This window comes from Triticum urartu, chromosome 3A, assembly GCF_056163025.1.
Source record: "Triticum urartu cultivar PI428250 chromosome 3A, HENAU_Tu73, whole genome shotgun sequence".
Classification (NCBI taxonomy): Eukaryota; Viridiplantae; Streptophyta; class Magnoliopsida; order Poales; family Poaceae; genus Triticum; species Triticum urartu.
In genome coordinates this window covers 78038394-78056898 of record NC_141875.1, presented here as the reverse complement: position 1 = coordinate 78056898, position 18505 = coordinate 78038394, and the positions used below count along the sequence as shown (strand labels likewise).

The 18505-nt window shown below is 45.8% G+C and overlaps 3 protein-coding genes and 1 pseudogene across 4 annotated transcripts; 3 read left to right on the top strand and 1 right to left on the bottom strand.

Moving 5' to 3' along the window:
- Positions 1–2157: 2157 nt before the first annotated feature.
- LOC125542957 (polynucleotide 5'-hydroxyl-kinase NOL9) lies at positions 2158–7217 on the top strand. 2 transcript variants are annotated; one of them, XM_048706186.2, is made up of 9 exons: positions 2158–2676; positions 2767–2864; positions 2977–3010; positions 3879–4030; positions 4149–4329; positions 5159–5339; positions 6012–6120; positions 6209–6353; positions 6788–7217. In XM_048706186.2, the coding sequence occupies exons 1-8, from the start codon at positions 2384–2386 to the stop codon at positions 6304–6306; spliced, it is 1146 nt and encodes a 381-aa protein (XP_048562143.1). In that variant the 5' UTR covers positions 2158–2383; the 3' UTR covers positions 6307–6353; positions 6788–7217. The 2 variants fall into 2 exon arrangements, with proteins under 2 accessions (XP_048562143.1, XP_048562142.1); XM_048706185.2 differs by having other exon boundaries at positions 2159–2676; positions 6226–6353.
- Positions 7218–7579: 362 nt separating this feature from the next.
- Positions 7580–8437, bottom strand: LOC125542960 (17.5 kDa class II heat shock protein-like). The gene has a single exon (XM_048706188.2). It carries the CDS (start codon positions 8269–8271, stop codon positions 7792–7794), a length of 480 nt encoding a protein of 159 aa, XP_048562145.1. The 5' UTR covers positions 8272–8437; the 3' UTR covers positions 7580–7791.
- A 2968-nt stretch (positions 8438–11405) lies between these two features.
- LOC125542958 (17.5 kDa class II heat shock protein-like) lies at positions 11406–12215 on the top strand. The gene has a single exon (XM_048706187.2). It carries the CDS (start codon positions 11519–11521, stop codon positions 12005–12007), a length of 489 nt encoding a protein of 162 aa, XP_048562144.1. The 5' UTR covers positions 11406–11518; the 3' UTR covers positions 12008–12215.
- A 1703-nt stretch (positions 12216–13918) lies between these two features.
- LOC147978655 (uncharacterized) lies at positions 13919–14866 on the top strand (annotated as a pseudogene).
- Positions 14867–18505: the final 3639 nt, after the last annotated feature.

Sequence of the window (18505 nt, the reverse complement as noted above, 5' to 3'; positions counted from 1 at the left end):
TGACATAACAAGCAAGGTCATGGGGCATACCAGCAAGACGAAGAACATGCACTCCTACAAGTGGAGATGAAGACAACATGATTGATTTACTTGTGATGCTATTTGATCCAGTATTTGTCCTGCACTCCTACGGGTAAAATTACACATTGTAAGATGCCGCCAAAAAATGTATCTCTAGCTACATAGGTTTGCTGAAGTTCAAGCAAAAAACTATAGCTTTGCTTAAGAACATGATACTGAGTGCTTTTTTCTTCTTTAAATTTCGGGATCAAGAAGCTGAAACAAACGAAGGGTTAGTTTCAGAGTATTTCAAAGAGAGTAAAGTGTACAAACCATACTAGAAAACTGGAATTGCCCAACATACCGGCACTATTTACAATGCCATGAACACGGTAAAAAGCATAAAAGCTGACTGTAAAAATGAAAAATAAAAATACTAACCTAACAAACAGGCATGGAATTACCAAACAAGCACACACTAATTACATTACCAAGAACATAGTAAAAAAGCATTCAAGCTTACTGTAAAAATAAGAGAAATAGAGAAACCAAGTTTCTAGGCCTAGAAACTAGGTATTACCCAACTTACATACACTAAATACAGTAACATGATCACACTAAAAAAGCATTCAAGCTCAATACGAAAAAGCCGGCTATACATTTTTTATTACCTGTACATACATACACTAATTACATTGACATGGGCACAATGAGAATAGCCTCCAAGTCCACTGTAAAAAAAGAAAATAAAAGTCTAACCTAAAGCAGGCTTACAAGATCAAAAAGGCAAATCACAAAAGATTACTTGCATGATTCACATAGAAGTCGAACAATGCTTTGCCAAAAGTGCCATCATCAATAGAAGAATCCTACAGATAGCAAAAAATAACTAAATCGAATAATTTGAAAGCGGAAAAAGCAAACTACATCAGGAATGGTCGTTAAAAAGCGAGAAAATAAACCTGAGACATTTTAAAACAACCAGCATCTGCAAAATCATTAGGAACTAAAGGCTTCTCTGAACAAGCAACACTTTCATCAGGAGAAATATCATGGGGTCCCTACCACAAGCTTTACACAATCACGCGATCCAAAAAAAAAAATCAGCAATGCAACTAACAAAAAAATAAATCACAAAATTTAGAGAGATTCGCAGTGTAAATACAATGACAATCTAGAGTACTTACATAGTGAAAAATTCAAAAAACACTAGAGTGTAAAAATAATGTAAAATCATATAAGTTACACATGGATATACAATGTAAGTACACTAACATAGGAAGTGTAATTACTAAAATTTACAAGGATATACAGTCCAAATTTGCTAAAGATACAGCGTGATTACAATACAAATTAAAGTCCAAATTACTGAACTTGCAGCGTAATTACACTGACATTACAGTTTAATTTACTCAAAATTACCGAACTTACAAATACAGTCCAAATTACTGAAATTGTGGTGTAATTACACTGACATTTGAAGTGTAATTAATGAAGAAACAGTGTAAGTAAACTAATATTTGAAGTGTAACTACTGAAAAGTGAAAATTAAGGGTTAAAATGCACATTTAACAAAGACTGTAATTACAAGGAATACAGTCCAAATTACTGAAAAGATGCACTGTAATTACAGGGATATACACTGTAAAACTGACAATTTGAATTGGAAGTTTCAAATCATATGACAGTAAAGTTGCAGGGTTACTGCAAAAAAAAAATTCAGATACACTAGAAGTGACACATTACTGAAAATTACAGTCCAAAAACCACTACAACTTAACTGAAAAAAATTCATGCCCCCAACAGATTACAGGGCAAAAATGCACATTGAATTAAACTGTAACTACAACAGATTCAGCTAAAACTGAAATTGCTATTACACTGGACTACATCGCACTTAAGCCGAAAATCCACTCAAAATTAAACTGCATTTTTCAGCCAAGACAACTGAAAACTGAACTAAAAATATTTAGTCCACCAAATAACACATCTCATGAGACTCAACTGACTAGGTGACTCGGCATTTGCATTCATACATCTAGGTTTGTTTTAGACAAACTCCTCCTCAATTAGTTTTTTTATTATGAGTCCAGACAAACGGGGAACATTTGGCCCACGAACTCAAGTCCAGCCCAAACTGGCACCCACGGCGCCACGCACCAAACCAGACACGCGGGCTGGCTGTGGGAGGAGCAGCCGAGCACCTCGTCTCCTATTCTCCCTCCCCCGATTCCCAGCGGCGGCGGCGAGCGATTCCAGGTCCGGCGGCCGGCCCTCTCCCCTCCCCTCGGCCTCCGGCCATACCCGGCTCATTCTCTAACCACCGCCGAAGAACCTCTCCTCCTCGACCCACTGCCCCCTCGGGCATCCCAGCGGCGCGGCAATGAAGCACCGCCGGCGGTCGAAGCAGCAGAAGCTCGACTCCGTGCCTCCCCCTGCGTCCCCGGCCGCCCGCGCTCCACGCCCCATGCCAAGCCCGAGCGCCAGCCCCAAAAGCCCCGCCCTCGCCACTCCTCCGCCGGAGCAGGCGCCGGAAGTGGTAGTCCCCGAGGACTGGGCCATGGCCACCGACGTCATCTCCTCCGACCTCTCGTCTCCGGTTGTCCTCGTGTGTGGCCCCTCCAACAGCGGCAAGTCGACCTTCACCCGCCTCCTCCTCAACAAGCTGCTCCCCAGGTGAACATCGGAATCCAATTCATGACGGCTAATTTAGCACCAGTTCCATGCTGTGTTATGTAACTGCTCGTGTGCTGTGCTGTTCTGCAGCTATGGGAGGGTCGGGTATCTGGACACCGACGTGGGGCAGCCGGAGTTCTCGCCGCCGGGGTGTCTCTCTCTGCACATCGTGGATGAAGCTATCACAGGTTCATACACGGTGCATAGCGATAGGGTGTTAGTGGATAGGATTTTATGTTGGGGCGTTAGTGGTATGCTAGTTCCTCAGGTCACTGACATGTTGGTTATTTTTCTATGCAGATATGCAGAACCCGGTTCTGCGGGAGGCAGAAAGGTGTGAAATTCTCTCTCTTTCTTCTAGCTTGCGAAGTGATTAATAGCGATTACTAGTTGGGCTTCTTGGGTTTAGGAATCTGTGCTTACTGCTTAGTAAGTTCTTGCTGTGATGTTTTAAATAATGCCCTCAGGTGTGGCATTCTTTTAATTCTAAGGAGCAGTTTCTGGCCTCCTGGTCCTGACATTTCTAGAAGTGCACTCAAATGTTTAAATTCACATGAGAATTGATGTTTAAGAGCAAGGTTTTGTGCTATAAGTGCTTCGGAATAAAAGAGCAACTTAACCAACAAAACTTCCAAGGGCATACTCCCTGGGATTGCAACTTTAGGTCGTTTCAATATTTCAGCCAGCCAAACATTCTTAATTTTGACCATCACTGTGAAATGTTTTACAACCATTGATAACATCAACTTTATATTATATATCAGTTACCAAATATTCGTTTGTAATGTCTTCTTATTTTTGTTTGAAGTGGCATATTTTTTTAGAAATTGATGGCCACAGTTTCACCGTGGAAAGTGTGTCAATGTCCAGAACGACCTACATTTGTGGTCAGATAGAGTACATCATAAACTATGTTTAGCTGTTGGTGTTAAGTTATCTGTCAACAATCAATATCCTTCTCTCTTCGATCTGTTGCTCACCAGTTCTCTTAATGCATGTTCTGTGTTATTATTGTTATTTGTGCATACAACAAATTCCTGTCAATCATGATAGTAGGTTTTAGAGTCTTTGGAACTGTCAATGTGCTATTTGTGTCACTAGGTAGCCTTTTAGATTCCGCTGAAGAAACATTTTCAGTTTAGTATTTTTTTTAACTTAGTTTCCTTTCTAATGCCTGCATTTCTTTTTGCAAAACCCATCAGGTGCTGCTTCTACGGCGATATATCTTCAAAAGGGGATCCAGAATCATATCTGAACTCTTTATTTCTCTTGTATAACTACTTCGTTGAAAAATATCGTTGTCCTGGGGGTGAAGTGCTTCCTTTGATTGTCAACACTCCTGGATGGGTGAAAGGTATATGTTAACAATCCTCTTAAGTTGCCCAGCTCTGTTTATCACATTAGGGCGTATATGTGTTTTCATTGTTCAGTGTTCACTGTTCTGAAGACCCTTTGTTTTCATCTTAATGCAGGTACTGGTTTTGATATGCTTGTGGAGATGCTAAGGTATATCTGTCCCACAATTGTTGTTCCGATACGCACCAGAATGCAGAGAAAGAATCTCCCTGATGGAATGTTTTGGTTAACCGGTGGGGAAACAGAACCTAAAGTGATTACAATTGATGCTGCAAGTCGTGATTCCTTGTCAAAATCGTAAGTTTTTATATATTTTTTCCAGTTTAATGTTCAAGTAAATGTCAAAAACTGTTACAAGCTGAGTAGTTAAAAGACAATCAAATAGTCTTCCTAGTGTTTTGATGAATATGTAGAAGGCCAGTGGCCTGGTGATGGGGAGGCTGTTCAGCCTCCCTGCCCACCTCGGTTCAGTCTTAGTACCATGAAATATTCTTCGCATTCATTTGATGATGAATATGGGGACATGATGTCGGTATACCGGTTGAGGGTCTTCAACCTCCCTGCGTATCTTAGTTCGAGTCCTAGGAGCAACTTTGATGCCCATCTCCTGGACAGTTTTTTGTAAAGGCAAAAAACTTGGATGAATATTGTTGTTGACTGGCAAACAATAACTTCCGGTCTCTTGTACGAAGTACAAATAGATAAGATCAAATTTACAGAAAGCAAATGAACAATGAGTACTGAATTTGCCATACTTTCTCCCTATGATTCTACCAGTTTCGATTGCGATGGGCGCCTCTGTCTGCTCCATCCCAGGAGATTAGGAATTACTTATTGTAATCATAACTGGAAGAATATTTATCTTTCTCCCTGTCAAATTTAGTCTAATACATTGAAAGATAAGATAGTATATTTACAATCGTTTATGCCTGGTCATCTATAATGTTGTTGGTCCAAATACTTGTGCAACTATTTAGCTTCGTGACTGTTGTCTTGCGCTTCTTTGATGAATAAGCTCCCATTCCAGCGACAGATGAATTATTCATACTTATAGGCTCATATTCTACATAAAGTACTGTTTTTTTATTTGAGAAAAATATATTAATGATGTATTTAAATTGCCAAGATCGTTAAAGCGGAAAGATGGGGGTGGAATGCGTGAACGGCGGCTTGTGGAGTACTTTAAACAATGTTTTTCAAGTGACATATCACTAGCAACAAACAAAGAGCTTGCTTATGCCCTAGCGTCTCTGCCACCCTATGAAGTATCATTTTCAGATGTTACAGTTATGCATCTTCATTGCGAGGTTAGTTGTCTTTCCCGTCAACTATGCTCTGGAACATAATCTGGCTCACTTTTTTTTCCACTTTTAGTTTGAACCCTTTTTTTGGCTTATTGCAAGAAATACAGTCATCAACACCTCAGTAATTGTTTGGTAGTCAATTGTTGATACCTTCTTAAGCACTGGGCTGGACAATCCTTGCATGACCATGGCCTCTGCTTTCAGGATTAGTTATGTCATGACTCAAATGCGCTGTTTGACATGAGTAGAACCTCTGAATTAGCTGAAGGTTGTTAGGCGTAAATCGAGTCCGCATAGAAAGATAAGGTGCCGACCAAGCATGCAAGGGCAGTCAATGAAATTGTTAGGCAGATAATTCTATATTAGAAATGCTTGTAGTCCCAACTGAAGTACCATCCTGAATAGATATAATTAGTTTTCTGTAACATGTTGAGCTAGCTATTGAATTACTTCATGACCCATTAGTTTGATTTTTAACCCAAGATCTTTAATTTAGGACATTATTAAGAGTATGGTGTATTTATATGCTAAAAACCGTGGGTTTTATTTTGCGTTGGTGATAAAGGATGGTGGAACGTGAAAAGTGGAAGATCCTGTGATTTCACCTCTTGGTTTTTGAAAGCACTGAACAGCAACAGACAAAATCATATTCTGCATATTGTTCTTTCTGTTCAGGTACCCCGTACTGAGATATGGCATAGTCTGAATGCAACCATAGTTGGCTTGGCAAGTAGTTGTGACACACCTGCGACAGCCCATGCAATTCCTTGGTGTGTTGGGCTTGGTACTCTCTCTCTCTCTCTCTCTCATGCACACATATTTGTAATACTGCACCTACCCATGTATTAAACTTGTGTGAACATTGATAATAGTATATAAACCTGCCCAGGTATTGTCAGAGGCGTCGATGTGCAAAGGGGCCTGTTATATGTTATCACTCCTGTTGCTGTTGAACATCTTCAAAGCGTAGATTTGCTGCTGCAGGGTCTCATTGAGATTCCGAGATCTGTTCTACAGGTAACCTTCTTCGCCTGGCGATACTTTATCAAGATTAATGGGCACTTTTAAGGATCATTTTGGTGTGTGAGCAAAAATATAGTGGAGCGTTTTAACAAATTCTTTTTTTTGCTAAATCAGAAAGGAATTAGCATTAGAGTTAGTTATCTCCTCTCTACCATAATCAATTTTGAAGTTATCAAATTCTTTTTGTCACAAGTAATGTATACTTTGTCGAGCTTAATAGGCACTTCACATACATATTGATGGTAGAAAAACAATTCAAAAAGCATGGTCGATGCCCCTAATGCCACGAGCCCACGAGAGAATCAAGCTGTATCGCGTGTGTAACATATGGACCATCAATTAGGTTTTAAGATGCAACTACTAACTCTTGCTCCGCGAATTGAAATTTTGTTGCATCCCGCTTAACCTTCTTTCTGCTGCCATTGCAGGTCAAGGGATGCGAGTCGCCGTACATGTCCACCAATGTGCGGGACAAGATAACGGGGAAGGATCTGTACGCGAGTAATCTCAACAGCCCACTGTCCAGACAGGATGACGGCGATTCCGATTCGGATGCAGATACTATGTAAACCTTGCGTCATGTTCGTGTCTTCATTTTCATTGGAGATGTATGGCGCTCGGTTGGGCTGACATGTCGGAGACACAACACGAAATTTTGATAGTGGACCATCTTATTTTGTGTACCCAGTGGTGAAATTTTTGAACTGATTTTTCTGCCTTGTGGGTATGGCTGTGCCCTGCCATACTTTGTAACAGAGCTCGGGGTACACATTCCTGGCCAAGGAAAGAAAAACGAAATCACGTTTAGTTGTGCGTTTTTTTCTGTCGAAATAAAGCCCTGCGCAAATCAGGCAGCTCTATTTTGCTCTTTGTCAAAATAAATAAATTTGAAAATCACTTCAAGATGCAGCTTATCTCCAAATCAGCTTATATCAAAAATTTCCTGGTACGTCGATCTCATATGTGTAATCGAATTTGGCGTCGATGGTGAGTTTTCCTAGCATAATGGGCAAGATTGCAGGAGGAAACCTTAATATGATTCGTCCTTCCCAGAAGCCAGACATCAAAACACCCAGGATTTGTATATCTGTTCAATTTTTCACCTAAATTTGGCAATTCTGGCTCCAATTTCCCCAGGTACAAATGCAGCTTTCAAAATTTCTAGAAGACGGGCCTCTAATCTAACTTAAAAAACGCGCTTCAAAATTAAGGTTCGCATGTTTTATTCAGGCGAGGCCGGAGATCATCCCCATTTCCATTAACGAAACATCAAACAACCACCAGTACGCACGAACAGACAGTACACACCCTCTCCCTCAGATAACCATACTACTAGTAGATGAAATCAAAGGACAGACACTCCCATCACTCATCACAGGAAACTCGCTACCCACTCACACTCTGATTCGATTCGACGCGCACACGATGCATCTCAGGCGACCTGGACCTGGATGGTCTTGGGCTTCTTGGGCTCGGGCGGCGGCAGCTTGTCGACGGTCACGGTGAGCACGCCGTCGCGGCACGCGGCGGAGATCTTCTCCATGTCGGCGTTCTCCGGCAGCACGAACTTGCGCATCAGCTTGCCCATGCGGCGCTCCATCCGCAGGTACTTGGCGTCCTCCTTCTCCTCCCTCCGCCGCTCGCCGCTGATCACCAGCACCCGCTCGTCCTCCACCTGCACCTTGATGTCGCCGGACCCGAGCCCCGGCATGTCCACCACGAACGCGTACGCGCCCGGCAGCTCCTTCACGTCGGCGGGGGTGGCCGCCATGGCGCGCGCGTCGCGGACGTAGGCGCGCGTCGGGCCCTGCTTCTCGCCGGCGGCGGCTCCGGCCTCGCCGTCCGGGATGTCCAGCAGGTGCTGCAGGGCGGCCATCATCGGGGCATCCAAGCCGAACACCATGCCCGCCATTCTCGAGCTCGGTCGATCTCCTCGGGTTGGACTGCGTTGGATTGCTTGCTGAATTTTGTGGAATGCTTTGGTGGGGATGCGATGGCGAGGAGGAGGGAGCTTATGTAGGTCGCCGGAGGCGGGGAGTCTGGAAGGTGATGGAAACTTCTGAAAGGTGGTGGAACGAGCGCGGAGCAGTGGGCAGTCCTTCGACCCATGATGGAGAATGTTCTAGAGGTTCGACACTCAGAATTGGTTGTGCGGTAGCTTTGGGCCCCACATGTCATTCGTGGCAGCAGAGAGATTTTTTTTTCTAGTAAAGGATACGCATAGAGAGATTTTCCTTTTGGAAAAACGCATGCAGATCTTTTTAGGGGATACATGCAATATGGGGGGGGGGGGGGGGGGGGGGTGTCCCTAGCCAAATATGCATTTTTTTACGGCACCCAAATATGCATACCACAAGCATACAGAGACATTTGAAGATTTGCAGTGGTTAAATCCCATTGGGGCCTTATTCGGCCTAATCCGCGTGGACCGTCATGGTTGGGAATTTTTACATGTGGATTTTTTTAAAAACTATGATAGGAGCGCTTCTTCTTTTTTTGCGAGAAATCATCTGACGTATTCATCTTCAATCATGTCAGTACAACAAATATCAGAAATAATAAAAAAATACACCAGATTCATAGACCACCTAGCGACGACTACAAGCACTGAAGTGAGCCAAAGACGCGCCGCCGTCACCGCCCCTCCCTTATCGGAGCCGAACAAAACTTGTTGTAGTAGATAGTCGGGAAGTCTTTGTGCTAAGACCTCATAGGAACAACGCATCAGAACAGCAACCGCCGGCAATAAAGAATAGCAGATCGCAAGGATCATTTCGCCGATAAGTTCTGAACGTTCAGGATCTGACCATGGCAAATCGGACGGATTTTGTGACAAATTATATTTGTTGACCATGACAAGCTTAATTGGTAAGCATGACAAATCAGTCCTTAGTTTTTTTAGAAAATTATCATGTCCTTAGATTTTTTAGAAATTTATCGTGTTTGTCAACTAAACTTGTGACTCTCACGTCCACTGAAATTGCCATAGAAAACGTTTGATTTGCCAGTCAAACCCCAAACGGTCGGATTTTATCATTTCTGTGTTTTTAGTAGCAGGGAAAATAAAGGTGACATAGTTTGAGCCTAAGCTCTAATTTAAAAAGGCTTTGCCTTTATGGGGAGAGATGAAAAAAGCCATCAATCACCATCATCTTGGACTACTCTAGCAAAAGCTAGCTCTTACGCGCGCATAAACTCTTTAATTCTAAAAATAGTATCTTCAACCTAGAGAAATACTCTTTGACTCTCAGGGTGTAAATGCAACCTACATGGGAATTTTTTTCTCCAAAAAAGTGAAAAATTCTAAAATTTTTGAAAACAAACTTTACCTTCAATTGTACTCATATAAAAAGTTTTGTTAAGAAAAAACTCCGGTCGACTTCAGAGCAAAAAGACAAAATTTCAAGGACAAAAAGCATGAATAGTAACTTGTACTATATAGTATTGACTTTTTCCATCCAAAATAGCATTAAAGTCATTCCTTGGCAATTTTTCTTATATATACAAATACAAACTGAAGGTTAAGTTTGTTTCCCAGGAATTTGGATAATTTTTTGAATTTTTCAAAAATTATTATTTTTCCCATATAGTGTGCACGTAGCCCTGAGAGCCAAAGATACTTGTCCGAGCAGAGGGGAACAAATGAAAATTATAAGGACAACGACAGCTTGGTGAGAGACTTAGAAAATATCAATGGATTTATTTATCTTTCACAACCATAAGGACACGTGGCAGACGCTTGTGGTAGTTGAGTGGAGCGCACCTGTTAGTCGATCGATAACAATTTTTTGGAAGTAAAATTGATGATAAAACCCGAAACGCTAAACACGATTAAAAGTAAAGGGATAGAAAATTACAAATTTTAAAGATATGGAGTTTTATGCTCCCTAGCTCAAACTTCGGGGTTGTTTGGTTCCAAACTACAATTTGCCACACTTTGTCACATATCAACTTAGATAAGTTTGACCAAGTTAGATATGTGTTTAGTTCTTTGCCACAACTAAGACAATTTTTTTTATTAGCAGTAAGTCTCACATGTCATAGATACAAAAAATATAGAAAAATTCCCTAAGGCAAGTCAAAATGTGGCTAAGAATTTGAGCACCTCGAGTAAGGCAAATATGGCAAAATACTATGGCAATATGTGGCAAAGATATTCAAAATCCAAACAGGCATGAACAACAAAATCCAAATAAAAGTTAAACAAATGATAGTTTTTTAATGAACATCGGCATATGCTCTAACTGCTTGGAAAAATTTGCCAAGAAAAGACATTCATGATGGTCTGTATCATAAAGATTTTGGGCTCAGAAAAGTTATTTGCAGCACTCATGTTTGTATTTTTCTTTCATATAGACTAGGCTAGGACGGAGGCCACATTGCCAAAAAATAATTGATTTTCTTTTATTTTGCTTAGTAAGTGTTTTTTTGGATTTTATTGTTTTGCTACTTTATTTCTCATATAATAGACAGATCATTTACATGAAGGTGAGAAATAAAATCAGGGATAAAAACGTCCCAAAAGCTAGGTATCTAGAATTATAGCAATGTTTAGCCAAGCCATCTACTTCAGCATTTGCTTCTCTGGAGCAATGTGTGAACTGATGAACTTTTGCGAAATCCATTATCAAGTCTTTGCACTCTGCTACCGTGGCGACATCAGGCCCTTGGTAGCCATCATCAAGATTGATCGCATCCATCGCGTAACTGCAATCTGAAACATATAGTCCAACTTTAATGGCAGTAATTTACTGTTTACGCGAGTCTGCATTTAACTCTGAAATTATAGTTGCACTTTCAAAATTTTAAATACCTCTCGGTAAGTATCGTAGTTGGAAAAAAAGAAATCTCTCTTGCTTGCCGCTCGGAAGAGGAGACACTTGCCGGTTGCCACGACATGTCATGCCTGCCCCCAAATGACATATGGGGCCAAGAGCTACCGCTCTAGAACTTTCTTCATCAGCTGCGGTAGTACTACTCCCCGCCGCACAGCGCTCGTTCCACCACATTTCAGAAGTTTCCATCACCTTCCAGACTCCCGGCCTCCGGCGACCTATATAAACTCCTTCCTCCTCCCGTCGCATCACAACCAAAGCATCCCACAAAAATTCAACAACCAGTCCAACGCCGAGGAGATCAATCACAATCAGCGAGCGACAATGGAGGGCAGGATGTTCGGGCTGGAGACCCCGCTGATGACGGCGCTGCAGCACCTGCTGGACGTCCCGGACGGCGAGTCCGGCGGAGCCGGCAATGCCGCCGGCGAGAAGCAGGGCCCGACGCGCGCCTACGTCCGGGACGCGCGCGCCATGGCGGCCACCCCCGCCGACGTGAAGGAGCTGCCGAGCGCGTACGCGTTCGTGGTGGACATGCCGGGGCTGGGGTCCGGCGACATCAAGGTGCAGGTGGAGGACGAGCGGGTGCTGGTGATCAGCGGCGAGCGGCGGAGGGAGGAGAAGGAGGACGCTAGGTACCTGCGGATGGAGCGCCGCATGGGCAAGCTGATGCGCAAGTTCGTGCTGCCGGAGAACGCCGACATGGAGAAGATCTCCGCCGCGTGCCGCGACGGCGTGCTCACCGTGTCTGTCGAGAAGCTGCCGCCGCCCGAGCCCAAGAAGCCGAAGACCATCCAGGTCCAGGTCGCCTGAGCTGAGATGGATGGTGTGGGCGTCCAATCGAAGCAGAGTGTGAGTGGGAGCGAGTTTCCTGTTATGAGTAATGGAGCGTGTGTCTTTTGATCTCATCTGCTAGAGTGTGTGTGTGTGTGTGTGTGTCGTATCGATTCCTGCGCACTGCTGAAGAATTGATGTTTCGTTAATGGAAATGGGGATGATCTCTGGCTTCGCCTGACTAAAACATGCGATTCAATTGGCCACATTTTCTATTGAAAAATCCAAGATGTTCGTTTAAGTTCTAAGACGGCCGTGTTCTGAAAATTCAGGGAACTGCGTTTGTAACTTAACGGAAAATTGAGACTAGAACATGAGGAATAGCAAAATTAGGTGGAAAACGAACTACTAGTTCTGAAGTGCTTTTTTCACCAGGGAGAAAAATCCAGGATGTCTTGGCATTTTCATCTTGGCAAATGTCTGGCTTGTGGGAAGATAGAAAAAGGAAATTCCAGTTAGAATTGAGAATTCAGAAATGTTAATTCTGCTTTGCCTGATGGAACATGTGAGAATCTCTTGGCTACATTTTTGTTACATTACCCTTTGGCTACATTTTTGTTATCAGATTAGAAAATACCAATGAAAAAAATAGCGCGCTACAGAAAATAGCGTCACCCTTGAAAATATGCTATTAGCGTGCTATAACGCGCTATAACGTGCTATTAGCAAGGCATTGTACATTGATTTATTTAGCGAGACAATTCTCTATATGCTATAGCATGCTATTAGCGGTGATATAGCGTGCTATTTTTTTCAGTGGAAAATACTCAAGACAACTATTGTCGAACCTCTTTATATCGACATAACTTTTTTTTTGCGGGGAATATTGACAGAACTTGAAAATGCCATGCTATTCCCGGGTGTAGGTACATCCTGCCAAGAAAAATGACAAAAAACGTGAATAATAACTTATACTCCCTTCGTCCAAAAAAATTTGTCCTTTAAATGAATGTGGTGCTACATACGACGAAGGGAGTATGTGTTGATTTTTTTTCACCAACAATACCGTGAAATTGATCCGTTTACTAATACAACAGAAGGTTGAGTAGATGAGGCATCAAGACGATATGACGCGGGCGACGCCAGTGGCGATTGCCGCGACGACGGCGGCCTCCATCGGCCTTGGGCGTGGGCACGTCGGCGGTCGGTTTTGGGCGCTAGCGGAGTCAGAGAATGAGGACGACGACGACGGGATCGGCGCCGGAGAACCGCCGGAGATGTATTCGCCAACGCCATCGGACGTGATCTGCGAAGCTTTCAATCCCGAATATTCGAAAGAGGAAGTGGCCATGATTGTGGATAATGTCGTGCCATGCAACGATCCGGCGCGGGAAGGACTGAACCCTGAGGACAAGGTGGAGCTAGTTTGACGGATAGTTCACCGGCGGACGGCGGCTTCTGTGCTCCGGCCTTGGAAAGGACTAGTACCCAAGAAATGCCTCAAGCCTATCACTTTGTCGGATTTTTTTTACCGGATTCTTGGACGCGTGTGACTAGAAAGAAGAACAAGAAAGGCCGGCCTGTGACGGCGCCGCCGGCGTCGGCGACCTGCACGGCGGCTCAGATCCGAGCGGACAGAGAGAGGCGTTTGAATCAGCTTCTGGGCTCTCCTGGGCCGTCGGCTGAGCGGGCCGGCGCTGACATGTCTGGGTATGCGGCCCAGCATGCCAGCAGCGAGGCAAGGCAGACCGGACCGGTCGTTCCTGGGTACGAGGCCCAGGTAACGCCGATCGTAGCTACGGAATACGTAGCCACATGCATATCGTCGGTTCGTCTGTTTCCTGATCAATCTATCCTTCCGCCTCACCTAGGGTTCGTCAAGCTCGAGCAGTTCCCGGGTTCCTCAGATGTGAGGCTGGCCGTGCTGCCCGTATTCCGCCCCTCGCAGCCATGGCGGGGCGTGGAGGTGGCCTAACTGGACCGAAGCCCCCAGTCGGAACCGTGCCGGTTGGCTGTGGTGGCGGCACGGCGGTTGGACAGAAGAGTCCGGTTGGCGTTGGGACTGCGCCGGCCGGGGCGGGAGGCGGTGGCGGCACGCCGGGTCTGAGACCTCCGTCGGCTGGAGTAGGCCGTGGTGGCGTGGCCCTGTCTATCCCTAGAACTCCGGTGGTGGCCGGTGCTGCGCTCGTCGCCACGGGACACGGTGGGGGCCAGCTTGGGCAGAGGCCGCCGGTGCAAGTACCGGCGGCGGTGACTACCGCGGGTAGGGGTGGGATGGCTCTGGGGCCTCGGCCACCGCTGTGGGACGGGGCGGCGCTGCGCAAGGGCCATGGCCGCCACAGCCTAGGCCTGCCATCGTGCCTGTCCCGGCGCCTGGCCATCAGCCTCGGGTTACGCCGCCGCCGCACCACGTCGCGAGGCCGACGCAGAAGCGGCCTGGACCGGCTCAGACTCATGCACCGCCGCCTATGCCTGCTAATGGAGGGGCAGGTGTGCCCCGTGACACAACTAATAGTGGTGCTAACGGACCATCCCGGGGGCAATGGGGTGATGATGGCTACAATGTGTATGGTGAAGGCCAGCACCGAGGCTCATCGTCGACGGGTGGTGACCGTGGTTATGCTTGGCAAAGCGATGGTACATATGAGAGACCTTTTTACGGCCCTCCTGAAGGCTTTGTTGAGGGGGCATCGTGCCCTGACTACCGGCAGCGAGGTGGTTACCGTGGTCATCGTGGTCGTGGCCGAGGTGGCCGCTACCGACAAGGGCAACCTCCCCCGCCTGTCGACATTGAGCAGACGGACTCTGCGGAGGCGGCCGATCCCGGTCAGACGTCGGAGTTGTCCGGTCAGGCTATGGAGGTGGTCACCACACTGGCTACGGCTGAGATCCCGGTGACGGGGTCGATTGAGGTTGCAGACATGGCATATTCTGATAAGCCGTCCAAGTGGGCACGAAAGAAGGAGAAGATTGTGCTATCGTTGTGGTGAGAAGGGCCACTTTATAGTGGAATGTGTGTCTGAGCTTTGTGATACATACCTCAAGGCAGCGCATGATACGGGGGAGTGCCCGCTTTTGCGTGATCAGATGCCGACTATCACTATTTATGGTGTGTATTGTGCTGAGTTAATGATCTTCGAATCTCCTAGTGCGCGAGAGATCCCAGAGGAGACCCAGAGCATGACCACTGGAATTGTGAAAGTTACCAAATGTGATGTCTCTGAGGCTCAGATTGTGCAGAGGCTTATGGAGTTAGTTCCAGGTGACTACCAGTGGGAGCTTGTCAGTCTCGAGGGCAACATGTATAAGGTTAAATTTCCCTCGGTTGAGGATTTGCAGAGACTTCTGAGTTTCAGGCTGTGCCGAGTGCCTGGCACAGATTGTATACTGGAGTTCCATGAGTGGAAGAAGGTTGAGCCACAGGGCAAGCCTCTTACTCAGGTTTGGTTGCGTTTTTCAGGGGCTCCCTCGAAGCCGATGCAAGATGCTCGGGTTGTTGCTAGCCTAGGTATTTTGGTTGGGAAAACTAAGAGAGTAGATATGGCTTTCACCCGAGCTCACGGGGTGGCTCGACTATTGGTGAGTGTTCGGGATATTGAGTTTGTTCCTGATGTGGTCAACTGGACATATAGGGGCGAAATTTTCACCCTTGATATTGAGTTTGAGGATACCGAGTTGTTCGCTGAGGCCATCAATGGGACTGATTAGACATGCATGAGGGTGATGACAGTTCTGCTGCCAAGGAGGCGCCAGTGGATAATTCTGGACGAGGGGTGTCCAACGGTTCGGGGGCCGTATCTCAAACACACGGGGACGGGACATCACCATCCCCTTTGGCGCCGATGAATGCGCTGAGATTTGGGTCGTTCGAGCCGGCTTATGCTCCTCCCAGACTATGGAGTGACCGGGTGGAGTCCGATGACGTGCTGGAACGTACGCTCCCTCTGCTGGATTTTGATGATGTTGTGGGTCTGGTGCTCGGGGGCTCGGTCGATGCAGGGGGGAGGAGACTGGGCAGGAGGCCCCTCTTTCTCCCGCTCTGGCCATGGCCTCACCGACGACGATGCTTGAGCCTAGGGGAGGGGGTCCTGGGCAGGTGGCCTCGGCTCCTTCCTCTCCTCCAGCGGCCTTGGTGGTCGCGCCGCTTGTGGCGCCCGTGATGCCTTCCAGCCAGAGGGCCGGGACGGGCGGGGAGTACAGGCAGGCGGCCCATGTACTCCCCTCCCTTTGCGTGCCTGCGCCCCAGGGCTTCGATTCGAGGCCGACGTTGACGAGGCCTCCGAGCTCACCTCCGCTGCTCAAGGCAGCTCCGGTTGCGTCTTCGACGGGTGCAGCCCCGTACTGTGTTCAAGGTGAGGCTGGAGGCTTTACTTCGTGCAGGGCCACTCGGGAGGAGGTTATCACGTTTGGAGGGATTTCGGATCCGGTATCTGTGGGGCGGCGGATGAGTTCCAGGCTCTAGGATATTCCGGAGGTTGACCACATGCAGCAGAGGTGCGCTATGAGGGCGGCCAAGCTTCGTGACATTGAGGTCACTACTGGTATGTCGATCAACACTGCTAATTCGATCTTGCATTTTACTAATAATGAGATTATTAATAATGCAACCAATTAGGAGTTTCACTAGGTAGTAATGATAGTGAAATCTCTAATTCTGTTAATGATATCCTGGATTTGGAAGCTGAACATGCGTTAGAAATGATTCGAAACTTGGCAGCGGTCAAACCCATGAATGACTCCGATATAGATGCGTTTGGAGTTAGGGTACTGGATAATTTCTGTGCGGGCCTTACACCATCCTTTCCCGAGTCTGAGGAAGAGGATGGTGCTCTCGAGGGTGAAGTAGCTAGATCCATGGAGCCCGGTTGTGAGGACCGGGTGGAGGATCAAAACAAACCTAAACGCAAGTGGAACCGGAAGATTTACCCGGCTTCGGTGGTGCGTAGGAGTGCTAGGATCCGTACTTCTAAAAAAATTCATGACAAAATATGAAAGGAATCTTTTGGAATAGCAGAGGTCTGAAAGACTTGGCTAAAAGAAGGTTTCTTGCAGAGGCTTCCATTGACTATAAGTTGGATTTTATTGCACTCTTGGAAACTGGTCGAGATAATTTCTCACCATAGTTTCTCAATACCTTATCAGGAGGTGTTGATTTTGATTGGCACTGCCTTCCTCTGAGAGGAAGATCTGGAGGGATCTTACTTGGAGTTAGATGCGATTCGCTGGAAGTGCGAAGTGTTGTGATGGGAGATTTCACAGTTAAGTTTCGGGTTAGATCGAAAGATGATGGGTTCAATTGGGCACTGGTGGCGGTATATGGGGCCGCATAGCCCGAACTTAAACCCGAGTTTCTGGCTGATCTAGTTCGAATTTGCGGTTCTGAGCAGCTTCCAATCTTGGTTGGGGGTGATTTCAATATTATTAGGAGGAGAGAGGAAAAGAACAATGATAACTTCGACGGCAGGTGGTCGTTTATGTTTAATACCACTATTGAAAGCTTGGATCTAAGAGAGATTGAGCTTTCGGGTAGAAATTTCACCTGGGCTAATACCTTGCCAAACTCGACGTTTGAGAAGCTGGATAGAGTCCTTGTGAGCGTTGAATGGGAACAGAAATTTCCCTTGGTAACGGTCCAGGCACTTTCGCGCGGAATTTTGGACCACACACCTTTATTGGTGGACTCCGGTGAGGCAACCCACGCGGGGAACAAAAATTCCTTTTCCTTCGAACTGGCGTGGTTTGAAAGAGAAGGTTTCTTGGATCTGGTAGCCAGGGAATGAGCTAAGGATGCAGGAGGTAGAACTTCGGTTGAGCGCTGGCAGAATAAGATACGACACTTGAGGAGTTTTTTACGTGGGTGGGCTAAGCATCTTAGCGGGATCTATAAGGTTGAAAAGGATAGGCTCCTTACTCTTATTCAGTCCCTAGATTTAAAAGTCGAGTCCACAATTCTTCTCACTTCAGAGCTTAATGCTAAACTTGAAGCGGAGATGAGATTAAAAGAGCTTCTTCGTGAAAAGGAGTTGAAGTGGGCGCTGCGGGCTAAGGTTCGCAAAGTCGTCCAGGGGGACGTGAACACGCAATTCTTTCACATGATCGCTAATGGTAAGCACAGAAAGGAAAGGATCTTTCAGCTTGAACAAGACGAAGGAACGATTTTAGGGCAGGAAAACCTAAAACTATACATAACCGAATACTACAAGCAGTTGTTTGGGCCTCCGGAGGATAATTGCGTATCCCTGGATGAGTTTAGAATTGAGGATGTGCCTCAATTGGCTGCAGATGAGAATGGTATTTTAACTGCCCCATTTTTGGAGAAAGAGGTGTTTGAAGCCATTTCGTAGATGAAAAATAATAAGGCTCCAGGGCCGGATGGATTTCCGGTGGAGTTCTATAAAAAATGCTGGCATATTATTAAGGGCGATTTGTTACCGATGTTCCATGATTTATTCTCCGGATAGCTTTAGTTATTTCACTTGAATTTTCGAACAATAACGTTGCTTCCTAAGAAAATAGAGGCTGTGAGAATTGAGCAGT

Bases quoted from the DNA above. Each gene is read 5' to 3' on its own strand.
- LOC125542957 (XM_048706185.2), top strand. From the start codon at position 2,384: ATGAAGCACCGCCGGCGGTCGAAGCAGCAGAAGCTCGACTCCGTGCCT. The intron at 2,677-2,766 runs GTGAACATCGGA...GCTGTTCTGCAG, and splicing joins CTCAACAAGCTGCTCCCCAG to CTATGGGAGGGTCGGGTATC. The intron at 2,865-2,976 runs GTTCATACACGG...TTTTCTATGCAG, and splicing joins CGTGGATGAAGCTATCACAG to ATATGCAGAACCCGGTTCTG.
- LOC125542960 (XM_048706188.2), bottom strand. From the start codon at position 8,271: ATGGCGGGCATGGTGTTCGGCTTGGATGCCCCGATGATGGCCGCCCTG.
- LOC125542958 (XM_048706187.2), top strand. From the start codon at position 11,519: ATGGAGGGCAGGATGTTCGGGCTGGAGACCCCGCTGATGACGGCGCTG.